The 12,549-nt window shown below is 51.8% G+C and overlaps 3 protein-coding genes across 3 annotated transcripts; 1 reads left to right on the top strand and 2 right to left on the bottom strand.

Annotated features, from left to right (window-relative positions):
- Window positions 1–450: 450 nt before the first annotated feature.
- LOC150025888 (uncharacterized) lies at window positions 451–849 on the top strand. The gene has a single exon (XM_090304799.1). The coding sequence runs from the start codon at window positions 451–453 to the stop codon at window positions 847–849; it is 399 nt and encodes a 132-aa protein (XP_090160925.1).
- A 6,233-nt stretch (window positions 850–7,082) lies between these two features.
- LOC137829138 (uncharacterized) lies at window positions 7,083–8,096 on the bottom strand. The gene is made up of 2 exons (XM_068635932.2): window positions 7,872–8,096; window positions 7,083–7,691 (listed from the first exon to the last, which is right to left on the bottom strand). The coding sequence occupies exons 1-2, from the start codon at window positions 8,094–8,096 to the stop codon at window positions 7,083–7,085; spliced, it is 834 nt and encodes a 277-aa protein (XP_068492033.2).
- Window positions 8,097–8,599: 503 nt separating this feature from the next.
- Window positions 8,600–9,544, bottom strand: LOC137829139 (uncharacterized). The gene has a single exon (XM_068635933.2). The coding sequence runs from the start codon at window positions 9,542–9,544 to the stop codon at window positions 8,600–8,602; it is 945 nt and encodes a 314-aa protein (XP_068492034.2).
- Between the last annotated feature and the right edge of the window lie 3,005 nt (window positions 9,545–12,549).

Raw genomic sequence — 12,549 nt, 5'->3', positions numbered from 1 at the left:
GACAGAGTGACCCGTGAAGAGATCATCCGAGAAAACCGATCCGAGCCCGCTGGGGGTGTGGTGCAGAAGGAGATCGGAGGAAAGATTTCAAACTTGGGCAGTCTTTGTGTAAGGAGTCACAAGATCAAGTCGTCGGGGTCATAGCGCGACACCTTGACGCCTTTGCATGGACCGCCGCCGACATGCCCGGTATTGACCCTGATTTCTTGTGTCATCGCCTTACTATGGACCCCAGCGTCCGACCTGTCCGCCAGAGATGGTGAAAGTTTAACGGAGAAAAGCATCAGGTCATACGTTGAAGGAGTACCTGGCAAGCCCTCCGGTGTTGTGCAAGCCAGAGTTAGGTACCCCACTCTGTTTATACTTCACAGTTATGAAAGAGCGATCAGTTCAGTCCTATTACAGGAGCAAGACTAGGTACAAAGGCCAATCTATTTCGTCAGCAAGGCAATGCAGGGGCCGGAGGTGAGATACCAGGCCTTAGAGAAAGCAACCTTAACGGTGGTATTCTCAGCAAGAAGACTCCGCCACTACTTCCAAAGCTACACCGTGATAGTGATGACGGACCTTCCAATCCGCAAGGTTTTGCAAAAACTGGATGTGGCGGGAAGGATGGTGCGATGGGAGGTGGAACTGTCTGAATTCGACATACACTACGAACCTAGAGGCCCCATCAAGGACCATATCTATGCCGACTTCGTAGTGGAACTCTCCTCGGCAGCCACACACCAGGAAGGGGCAAATTTCAGGTGGGTACCCTCTGTAGATGGTTCCTCAAACCAACAAGGTAGTAGAGCAGATGTTATTGTTCCTGCCAAAAAATCGAGCACCTTCGTGCGTATCTTCTAACGGTGGAACGCGGATCTTCGAGTCTACTCCTCCTCCCGTGAAGATTTCCTGCAACACAGAGACAAATGGCGTGCTCGCGGCCGTTTGCACTCTGACGCTCAAGTCAGTAAACGAGACAGAAAACATCGTGCACCAACGTATCAGAACAAGGCAACAACCGTGCTCTGGAGGTGCGTAACTGAATTCTCTCCTATTCTCTCTCAAGTTGACAAGGGCGTATAGTTTGCCAAATGACAGAGTATCTGGAAAACGTACCTTACGTTGTTTCTCTTTGTGCCTTATATACCTTTGCTGGTGCTTCTGCCATGTGGCGTCCCTGACTTAAGCTTACTAACGAGCGCACCCCACGACACTGTATTGCAGACCTAGGAGTATCCCAGCGCGTGTGGTAGACTTGTTGGAGTGCTGGCGTGCCCAGGGGTGACTGCATGGAAGCCAACGGATGCACCCGTCTCGGAGTCACTTCCCCTAGGAGTCCCCTGAGTTGCCCACGTACCCTGCTTGTAGACGCCCTTCTCGGCGTGGCCCCTTACAGGTCGTATCTGCTCCAGAGGGCATCAGCGGTGGTGCGTTTTGCCGCTGTTCCTACACCTCATGCGCGGGTAAGCCGTGGATAGGGATCCCTCTTTTCTGGTACTAAGGGTGTGGCTTTAAATCCACCTTTCTCAACTATGTTTACTTCCTGACATACCGAGGCCCGAGGCCTCCTGGCCCCTACCATGCCTCACTCCCTATCGGGGGGTGACTTCGTCCAGGCCAAAGCACGCTCTCAGGACAACGGGTTACGCCTTAAAAGTAGGCAACGCCTAAACCTGCTGACGCCCAAAGCTGGTGACACCTAAAGCGGTCAACATATTGACTTTCCCTCTTGGAGCCCCTGGTGGGTCCTACCACATGTTGACTTTGGTCAACGCCCGAAGACGGGTCGGTACACAAGCCCCCAGTCTTGAGTTGATAACTTGTTTTTAGTGAAAAGACTAAGGCCTTGCCCTTCCGTCTATGTGGCATTCTGTTGATGGGACGTTCCTGTGCTTGTGACGTGACAATTTAAGTGGCGCATTAATCTCTCGACACATGGCCCAATCCTGCGGCTGAGACTAAGTGTCGCTAGCGCTTCTCAATGTTTACGTTATACCTTTGAAAATCGCGCGCTCTGAGCACTGTTCCATCATTCACACCCAATCTTTCACTGTTCGTCTTCCTCCTCAAGCCCTTGCGATTTCTTCCTCACAAAGCTCACACCTTTCTTCGATCAACCATCAAAGGTATGATTCTCAACCATTGTTTGCCCTTTAATCTCATTATTCTGTACTGATAAACTGCTTGGGACTGTTTAAATTCTTGCATTTGCGCCCTTCCTCTCTTTCCTTCGTTTCCCCTGTTTTCTGATCTTCTCGCGGGGGTAGGGGTTTCTGGGTTTTCCTCCCATTTCGACACCATGGCCCTTTGCTGACTAAGCCTTTAATCTTCTTTCTGCTTCAACATTCTTTGCTGCACCATGGCACGTACCAAAACCACCGCCAACCCTCCACCTCTCAGCGTCAACTACAAATCTCAATACCCTTGGGCCTTTGATGAATTGTTGGCTGAGACCTCGGCCTTAACCTCCATATCTGATTGGCGGGCCCATGTAGGCGAACCAGATGTTTACAAACTCAGCGCCTTCGCCAAAAGTAACGACGTGTACATATCCATTCGTCCTTGCACACCGGGTGAGCCCGTTTGTGTGGACAACCGGTCAAAAAATGGGTAGACTTTCTTCTTCTTCTACCAGACCGTGTTCAAACGCATAGGTCTGCGTCTGCCTTTCTCCGGGTTCGAGAGATAGCTCCTTACTGAAATAAACGTCGCCCCTTCTCAGCTACACCCCAATAGCTGGGCCTTCATCAAAGCGTTTGGAATCCTCTGTGGATACTTTGGCCAACCCCTCTCTGTAGACATATTCCTTCATTTCTTCGAGGTCAAGAAATAAGGGAAAAGCCTCTATGTCAGCTTCAACGGCATCGCCGGGAGGATCCTTCTATCCTTGTTCCAACAGTCCTATAAGCGATGGAGGGGTAAGTTCTTCAGAGTGTGCTGTACTGATCACGACCGCACAACACTGGATGGCTTCCCCTTATACTGGGTGAAGAAACTGAAGCTGACCAAACCCAAGACCATGGACGAACTACCCTCAACAGATCAAGAGGTGTGCTTGATTTTGGCCAGCGTGGGGGTCTTAGATACTGCTGAGTTGATAGCACGTGAGTACGACTCTGCAGCCCTCACTCAATACCTTAGTATGGGAACTACTCCTCACTCATCTTCTTTGATACTTGCTTCCGCTAGTGTTTACCTTTATTCATATGTGAATTGTCTGTTTGCTTTAAGTTTCCATAGTGTATCTGATTATGCTTCATGCTTTGACTTATCCTGTGCCTAACCTCTGCTTTGTTTGCTTCCTTGGTGCAGATTCAAAAATGGATACGAACAAAAGACTGAGGCTCGCCAAGGCTTTGGCAGCCGGAGACAAAACCACATCCAAAGGAGTTGACGCCTCCACACAACCAGCCCCTGAGCCTACTCCTCCAACCTCTCCAACATCTCACTCTCAAACCCTCCCAACAACAACACCTACCCAAGACCTTCCTTCCCCACATGCCACCCACACTCCTAGCTCTCCACCTCCCATCGCGGTCGTGCCCCTCACCATGGTCGAAACTGCAACCACACCAGCCCCCCTAGACAAAGGCAAAGGGGTGGTGGTGATTCCTTTTGAGGATGATGAAGACACCGGGGATGGGCAAGTCTTCAAGAGGAGGAGGACCAACAAGGTCATCACCTCCCACTCTTCCTCCAACCACGGTGCTGAGTCCCTAAGGGAGCACCCTCCAAGTGCCACTTCACCGCCCCATCAACTAGCTTTGGGGGGTGGGGTTGAGTCTGCGCCCACGCCTAATCCTGTGCCGGCCCCAAAGCTTCCCCAACCTGTCCAAGGCTTTATAAGAGGCTTTATGCACCAGGCGACGCTGGAAGGCCTGACTGACACGACCATGGAAGAAGGTGTTGCCTACTACATTGGGGAATACTTTTCTAACGCCCGCTCTTGGCGGGAACAAGCTGCGGAAAAAACCAGCCACTGCCTGACTCTTGAAAAGGAGCTGGCCTTGCTGAAGGAGAAAACTCGGGCCCAAGAGCATCGTTGGTTCCACCAAGAGGTTTCCTACAAAGAAACCTTGAAGGAGGCTCAACAAGCAAAGGATGCTTCCAACTAAAGACTCCACGAGGCTGGTCAGTCCTATGCTGAACTTCTGGGGCAGACTGTGCCTCTTCATGTGGAGATTGCTGAGCTTAAAGATGCTGCCGAAGCCTCCAAGATCAAAATGAAGAACCTTGAGGACCGCTGTGTCACTCGAGAGGTAAAACTGGGCGAGGTGGAGGCAACGCTCAATGCCAAGACTGAAGCCTTCGACCTGCTGCAAGCTGATTTTTCCAAACTGCAGGCAGAGAATGACGAAGATGTGGTAGCCAAAGAGAAAGAGATGGCCTCCCAAGCCAAGCCCTTTGAGAAGGTGGAGAAGGAGCTGGTTGACGACGCCGCGGGCGCTTTTGCTGAGGGGTTCGCAGAGGCCTTAGCCCAAATGGCATGCGCATATCCAGGGATTGACACCTCCAGCTGCGGCCCTCTCAACCACATCGTCGAGGGAAAAATCGTTCCCTTAGTTATTCTTGAGGATTAGCCTCCCTTTTTAACTTTGTACCTTCATAGTTACCTATTACTGTGTACTGCCACACTCAATATAATCGATCATTTCATCTTCATATCTTTACTTATGCTTTTCTTCTTTTACTACTTGGTAAACGTGTCTGTACTTTATCTTCGTGTCGACCATTGTTTCCACTTGCTGTTTCAAAGGTGTATCTGCTACTTTACCTTACTTACTTCGATCTTGTTTACTTACTTTGCGAACTATAGGCAGCACGTGCCTTTCTTTCTCGTATTCTCAACCAAGGCGAAGTGCATACCTTTTTCTTGTCCCCCGAACCCCTTCTACTTTCTAACTCGTGGGATTTTCTTAACCTTTGATCTTTACTTGACCTTCGTGGCCCTGAGGCATCTGCATCCGAAGGTGTTTCTGGCCTTGACGTCGCTCAAAGGCGAAGAAGGGCTTATCTTGGCCGAAGCCTACTTACTCGTACTGGGTGGCCACACTCGAGGAGAGACCTGCTGAACGCAAGGTCGTTTCGTCCTCAGTGTGTCTAGACACTTGGGACAAAGTTGTGCTTTGGTGCCCACGCCCGAGGAGAGGCCTGCTAAAAGTAGCGCCGTATCGTCCCCGGTGTGTCTAAACACCAAGGCAACTAGTCCTTATCTCTGCGCGCTTGGTGCCCACACCCGAGGAGAGGCCTGCTGGGAAGCAGTGTCGTATCGTCCCCGGTGTGTCTAAACACCAAGGCAATCAGCGTACTTGGTGCCCACGCCCGAGGAGAGACCTGCCGAAAGGCAAAGCCGTTTCGTCCCCGGTGTGTCTAAACACCAAGATGACCAGGGACTTGGTGAAGGTTTCCCGAAGGATGGCACGACTCCTATCTGGCGTGTATCTGCACCAAGGCCCCTGGTTCTCCACTGCTCCGTACTTTCTCTCTTGTTTGATGCCCACGCTCGAAGGAGGCGCCCCCCGCCACTTCCTTTCGAGATGTCTAAACATCAGACAACCGGGACTTAGTCGTTCTTACTTGGGGAGGGGGCGTCCCGAAGGAATCCATTAACCCCAGACCAGGGATAAGACGCCCAGATTTTAACTATATTGTGCGTACCTTTCGACCTCGACACCCACGCCTGGGGAGTGCGCTCCCGCCACTCCCTTTGGGGTGTCTAAACGTCAGCCGTGGTTTGTGCGCTCGGGGTCCACGCCCAGAGGAGATATCCGCGTCCCTCCTGCTGGGGTTGCTAAACACCACGGTGGCGGGTTCGTTTCTTAATGAACTGCGCCCTTTCTCTTTAACATTTCTTTACATTGCAAACAAGGAAAAATCAGGACAATGTATGCTTAAACTGATCTTTACTTGGGTGACCTCATTAAAAATCCCCCGAGAGGGAAAAAGAGTGTCCCCTTAAACTGTGCACTACATAAAGTTTTTAGCTAAAGTAAAACTTCAAATTAGCCGCGTTCCAGGTGCGTGGAATGGGGCCTCCCTGCAGAGTTTCAAGCCTGTACGACCCGTTCCCCTTAGCCTCGGTTACTCTTAAGGGCCCAGTCCACTTGGGAGACAACTTGTTTTCTAACTCATACGGATGAGCCTTGCGCATGATGAGGTCCGCCACCTGGAACTGACGAGGCTAGACTCCTTTGAACTTCTCAAGCCTCCTCTTCAATCCTCTCAACAAGATTCTATTTGTGGACTCCACCTGTCCATTCGTGTGGGGGTGTTCGACTGATGCGAACACTTGTTTGATGCCTACCTCTGCACACAACTTCCCCAATTGTTGGCTTGCAAACTGAGTACCGTTATCTGAGACCAGACGCCTTGGCACGCCGAAACGACACACAATGTTTTTCCAAACAAAGTCTTGTACCTTATGTGCAGTGATTTGTGCCACCGGTTCTGCTTCTATCCACTTTGTGAAGTACTCAATAGCTACTATCAAGTACTTCATCTGCCTTATCGCCAATGGAAAAGGCCCTAGAATGTCAATTCCCCAAGTATGGAAAGGCCATGGGCTATAAATTGACCTCAGTTCTTCTGGTGGCGCCTTGTGCCAATCGGCGTGTTGCTGGCACTGCTTGGACCACTGGGCGTACCCTACACAATCTTCCCTTACGGTTGGCCAATAGAAACCTACACGTACCACCTTGGATGCTAACAATCTTCCCCCCACGTGGCTTTCACAAATCTCTTTGTGTAGCTCAGCCATTATCCTTGTGCACTCATCTCCACTTACACACGTCAAGATTGGGTGTGTAAACCCATGCCTGAATAACATCCCATCCACCAGGGTATACCTTGCGGAATTCCTTTTCACCTTCTTGCCCTCTTCTGGCTCTGCTGGGAGGATCCCATCTGCTAGGTAGCGTCTGTAGGGGGTCATCCACGTGTCCCCTTCTTCCGGGGCGCACACTTGCATGAAGTCCCCTTCTGTGGGCGAGGTCAAATAGACACTTACGCTAGGGGCTCTCGCCGTCTCCTGAGTCAAAGACCGATGACTCTCCGGCTTTGCCTTGAATGCACTGACCTGGAGGATATCCACTCTGTTATCTGCTACAAACTTTCGCGGCGCCTTGACGGTCTCTTGGATAACCGTCCTCTGCCTTCCCCCCTTGCCTGAGCTGGCCACCTTGGCGAGATTTTTGCTCTCTCGGGACGTGCACCAACTTGAACGCCGCCAACACCCCCTTTAGCACTTGGACGTACCTCAAATACGCAGCCACATGTCGGTTCTTTGCTTGATATTCCCCTGTCACATGCCCCGTGGCCAGCAGCGAGTCACTCTTCGCCAAGAGGCTTCGCGCGCCCATCTCTTTGGCTAAAAGCATTCCTGCGATCAGGGCTTCGTACTTTGCCTGATTCTTGATTGCCTTGAAGGCGAACCGCAGGGCTTGCTCAATCAACACCCCGTTGGGCCCCTCAAAGACTATCCCGACGCCGCTTCCTTGCTGATTCGAGGATCCATCCACTGATAACGACCACTGGGAATCAGGCTCCACCTCCTGTTGGGCGCCTCCTGGTGAGAGCTCTGCGACGAAGTCTGCATAGATCTGTCCTTTGATGCATCCCCTGGGCTCGTATACTATATCAAACTCTGAAAGCTCCACTGCCCAGCGAACCATCCTTCCAGCAACATCTAGCTTCTGCAACACCTTCTGGATGGGGAGATCCGTCATCACCACCACCGTAAAACTATGGAAATAGTGGCGGAGCCTCCTGGTAGAGAATACTACTGCCAGGGCCGCTTTCTCCAAAGATTGATACCTCATCTCCGGGCCCTGCAAGGCCTTGCTAACGAAGTATATAGGCATCTGCACCTGATCCTGCTCTTAAACCAGCACAGAGCTGATGGCCCACTCCGTCACTGCGAAATACAAACGGAGGGGCACGCCTGTCTGTGGCTTGCATAACACAGGAGGCGTCGCCAAGTACTCCTTCAGCTTGAGGAAAACTGTCTCACACTCCTCTGTCCACACAAAGTGGTTGTTCCTCTTCAGGCACTGGAAATATGGGTGGCCCTTATCTCCATCAGCAGATACGAACCTTGAAAGGGCCGCCATGCACCCCGTCAGCTACTGCACTTCTTTTACTGAGGCTGAGCTCCTCATGGCGATGATTGCTGCACACTTATCGGGGTTCGCCTCTATTCCCCGCTCAGTGAGCATGAATCCGAGGAACATACCCGCCTCGACCCCAAAGACGCACTTCTCAGGGTTCAGCTTGAGGCGGTACTTGGCTATGGTGGTAAACAGCTCTTCCAGATCAGTTGTGTGTCGCTCCCTCTCAAGTGAGGTCACCACCATATCGTCAACATAAGCTTGCACATTCCTACCCAACATGGTCACAAGGACCTTATCCAACAGCCTTTGGTAGGTGGCGCCCGCGTTTTTCAGCCCAAACGGCATCACCTTATAGCAGTAACAACATGTCTCGGTCATGATTGTCGTTTTGGTTTCGTCACGGGGATGCATCTTGATCTGATTGTACCCTGAAAAAGCATCCAAGAAACTCAGCATTTTTCACCCCAAAGAACTATCTACCTGACGAGTCCTTAGGGCATGCCTTATTCAGGTCCATGCGTCTCTTCTTGGCCCGAACGTTTCGTCACCGCGAAGACGCCCCTCTTTGTTTTTAAACTATTCTCATAGCACTTCCGGGCCTCCTCCTGGTCTGACATAATCACGATCACCCGACCACTAAAATCTGGAAACTTCATCTTCATGTGGCGCATGGAGGCCACTGCCCTTAGCCTATTCAGCGCAGGCCTTCCCAACAAGATGTTGTAGGCTAAATTGGCGCTTACCACCAAGTACCTGATTCTCTCGGTGCGAGATGCGGTGTCATCTGTGAACATCGTTCTCAGCTCCAGGTACCCCCGCACCTCGACCTGATCCCCAGCGAAACCATATAGGCACCCTGTATACGACCTCAACAGATCAGGGGACAACTGCAACTTATTGAATGTGGATAGGAACATCACATCCGCGGAGCTCCCTTGATCCACCAGCACTCTGTGCACTTTCCTACCCGTAGTCACAACTGAAATCACTACGGGGTCGTTGTCGTGGGGGACGACGTCGTGAAGGTCAGCCCTCGTAAAGGCGAGGTCAACGTCCACCGGGTCGTCCACCGCCACTTGCACAACCACGGACGTCACAGAGCGTGCATACCTCTTACATTGTGACGCTGTGCACCCCCCACATGAGAATCCACTAGAGATGGTGTGGATCTCCCCATGAATGGGTATCTCATGAGCCTGATCTTCTTCAGGTACTGCTAGGGTCGTGGTCTTAGAGGACCCGGCCAGATAATCCTTCAGAAACCCACTTTTCACCAACTCATCCAACTGATGGCCCAGTGCCAAGCAGTTGTTGATGTGATGTCCGAACGCCTGGTGGAACTCACACCATGCGTCCTTGTGAGGCCCCAGCACTTTATCAGTCTTTACGGGGGCCCTCAGCCTATCTGCTATGTTAGGCACGACAATCAAGTCTTTCAACTCCACCATGAAATCGTGCCTCGCCAGCCTATTCCCCTCTGCACGCTTCCTCGTCTAGGGCTTCCTCGCCTCGTAGGGGCGCTTCCTATCCTGACCTCTCTTCCCAGTCGTGGCCTCGTTCACCCTGGCAGGCTGTGCACGCGACTGCGCTTTTGGTGGTGCTGGTGAAACACTCGCACGCTTCTCACACACCTCTCCTTCCGTGGCGATGTGCTCGACTGCGCAACGCCTAATCTCTGCAAAGGTTCGGGGGCGGTTTCTAATGATTAATTCCAGAAAGGTCCAGGGCATATCCCCTTCCTGAATGCGTACACAATCATGGGCTCTTCTGTGGTGCCAACCTTTACCACCTGCGCCCCGAAGCGATTGATATACTCTTTCAACGTCTCTCCTTGATACTGCTTCACATCAAAGTGATCGTACGACACCGGCGGGGGAGCCCGGTTCGCGATGTACTGGTCCCTAAACAGTTGCGAAAGATGCGCAAAGGAAGTTTAACAGCCATCTGGAAGGCTGATAAACCGGTCCATGGCCATCCCTATCAACGTGCTCACGAAGAGCTTGCACCTCACGGCGTCGGAGCCGCCAACCAGCATCATCTGCGTGTGAAACGTAGTGAGGTGCGCCTCAGGATCTTCCATCCCCGTGAACGTCACCTTAGGACCTACGAAAGTGTGAAAAATTACCGCCTCCACGATGGACTGCGAAAACGGCATGGGGAACTCCCTAAGTGGCATGAAACACTCACCGTCCTCTGCTTCACGACCCCCAGGTGATTGCGCAACCCATGGCGCAACTCCTTGTTCACACGACATAACTCTTCATTCCTTGCTTTCGACGCCGCAAGATCCACCTTTATGCGCTCCTGCTCAGCCTTTGATGCCGCCATTGCCTCTTGCAGGCCTTGCATCATCACCATGACCTGTTGCATGGTCATGTCATCACTCTCAGCGCGCATCGAGCTCTGCCTTGTTGTCCTCATTCTTCGCAACTTCTTGAAGAACTTTGAACTGCCACTGCGTTTCTTGGAAAATCCTTCGGTGAAAACCGAGCGAAAATGAGAACAATCAGTGTAAACTGAGGGAAACGGGAAGACAAACGGTAGAACTGAACGAAATAACGAACGGACGGTGAAACTGAAAGAAAACTCCAAGATGAACGGTGTTTCTTGCAAGGTTCTTGAGAAACCTCTACAGAACTCGCTACTAAACCTCCAGGAACTTGCAGGGGGACAAATGTTTTAGATCTGGCCCCACGGTGGGCGCCAAATGTTCCTGCCAAAAACTCGAGCACCTTTGCGCGTATCTTCTAAAGGTGGAACGTGGATCTTCGAGTCTACTCCTCCTCCTGTGAAGATTTCCTGCAACACAGAGACAAATGGCGCGCTCCTGGCCATTTGCACTCTGACGCTCAAGTCAGTAAACGGGCAGAAAACACTGTGCAGCTCCGTATCAGAACAAGGCAACAACCGTGCTCTGGAGGTGCGTAACTGAATTCTCTCCTATTCTCTCTCAAGGTGACAAGTGCGTACAGTTTTCCAAATGACAGAGTATCTGGAAAATGTACCTTACGCTGTTTTTCTTTGTGCCTTATTGATCCTGCCGACAACTCGAGCGTGGAGGAATCGCTTCGTAGCACTCTCTGCCCCGTCTACGCGACTGTGTTATCTGCAAAATCACCCTCAGAACCTTCTCTAGGATCTCCAAACGCGACCTGCAAAACACACAGACGGCGTCTCTAGCGGTCGTTTGCACTCCGACGATTAAGTTAGATCACAAAACCACCAATGAGAAAAACTAGTAGTGTGTGTGAAAACTCTTGCTCTCTCCTTTTTTTCTCTCCCCTGAATCTCACCCTGATTCTCTTTTATGCCTCTCTCCGTATCTGGGCCTAACAGAATTCTGTTATGCCCCTCTGGCATGTGTCAGAACCCTGTTATGCTTTTTTGAGACAACGTACCTCCAGAATCAGTAGAGTGTGAGTGTCTGTGCGTGTTTGCGCGTCTCCGCGCTTGTCTGTACCTTTAGCGGTACGGAGTGCACCTTTATCTGGACCGCGCCCTTCTCAGATGATGACACGTGGAGGCATGCGACTCACATCTAACCATACACGTGTCACTACTTGAAGGGCTCTAGCGCTTCTCTTTGTGCGCTAAGTTATTCCCTTGCGGAGTAACTTAGCATATTTCTTCCATCTGGGTAAATCGCATACTCTCAGGAGAACGCCAGGTGTGGCTGGTCTAGGCACACTCACCAAGCGTTGCTCTCTGCGTAGACGGCTTACCCTTCACGGTGTCACGCACGTAATGGGTTGAGGGAATCACCAATCACTGACCGGTTTACTAGCTCCTTCAGGCCACTCTCATGCACGATTCCCTGAGATGTGCTCATGCGAGGTCCATGCGTAACGCTCTCGCTGGGAACCTCAGTCCCAGTTTAACTGCGTGTAACACGAGACCCGATGACCATGCACCCGATGACTGATCAGTGCTCTATTGCTTCTCGCGTTCTGCCCCAGGCGTTCATCTGGGAACTGGTCTGTTGGTGGCCACTTGGTTACTGACCACCGATCACCGTTCTGGGTGATCTGTCCCCTGACTTCTCTGCCGCCTGATCTGTCGGTGGTCACTTGTTTACTGACAACCGATCACGTTCACCCTGATCTATCTGTCACCTGGTCCACGTGTCACCCTGCGAGTGGTCCACGTGGTTATCTTCTGCTGACGTCATCGACTACCGATGACCGACCGGATCACTTATATACCTTTGCTGGTGCTTCTGCCACGTGGCTTCCCTGACTTAAGCTTACTAACGGGCGCACCCCACGACGCTGTATTCCAGACCAAGGAGTATCCCAGCGCGTGTGGTAGCCTTGTTGGAGTGCTGGTGCGCCCAGGGGTGACTGCATGAGAGCCAACGGATGCACCCGTCTCAGAGTCACTACCCTTGGGAGTCCCCTGAGTTGCCCACGTACCCTGCATGTAGACGCCCCTCTGGGGCGTGGCTCCTTACAGG

This window comes from Phaseolus vulgaris, chromosome 7 (assembly GCF_051622355.1).
Source record: "Phaseolus vulgaris cultivar YP4 chromosome 7, ASM5162235v1, whole genome shotgun sequence".
NCBI lineage: Eukaryota > Viridiplantae > Streptophyta > Magnoliopsida > Fabales > Fabaceae > Phaseolus > Phaseolus vulgaris.
This window is presented reverse-complemented; position numbering and strand designations above follow the sequence as displayed.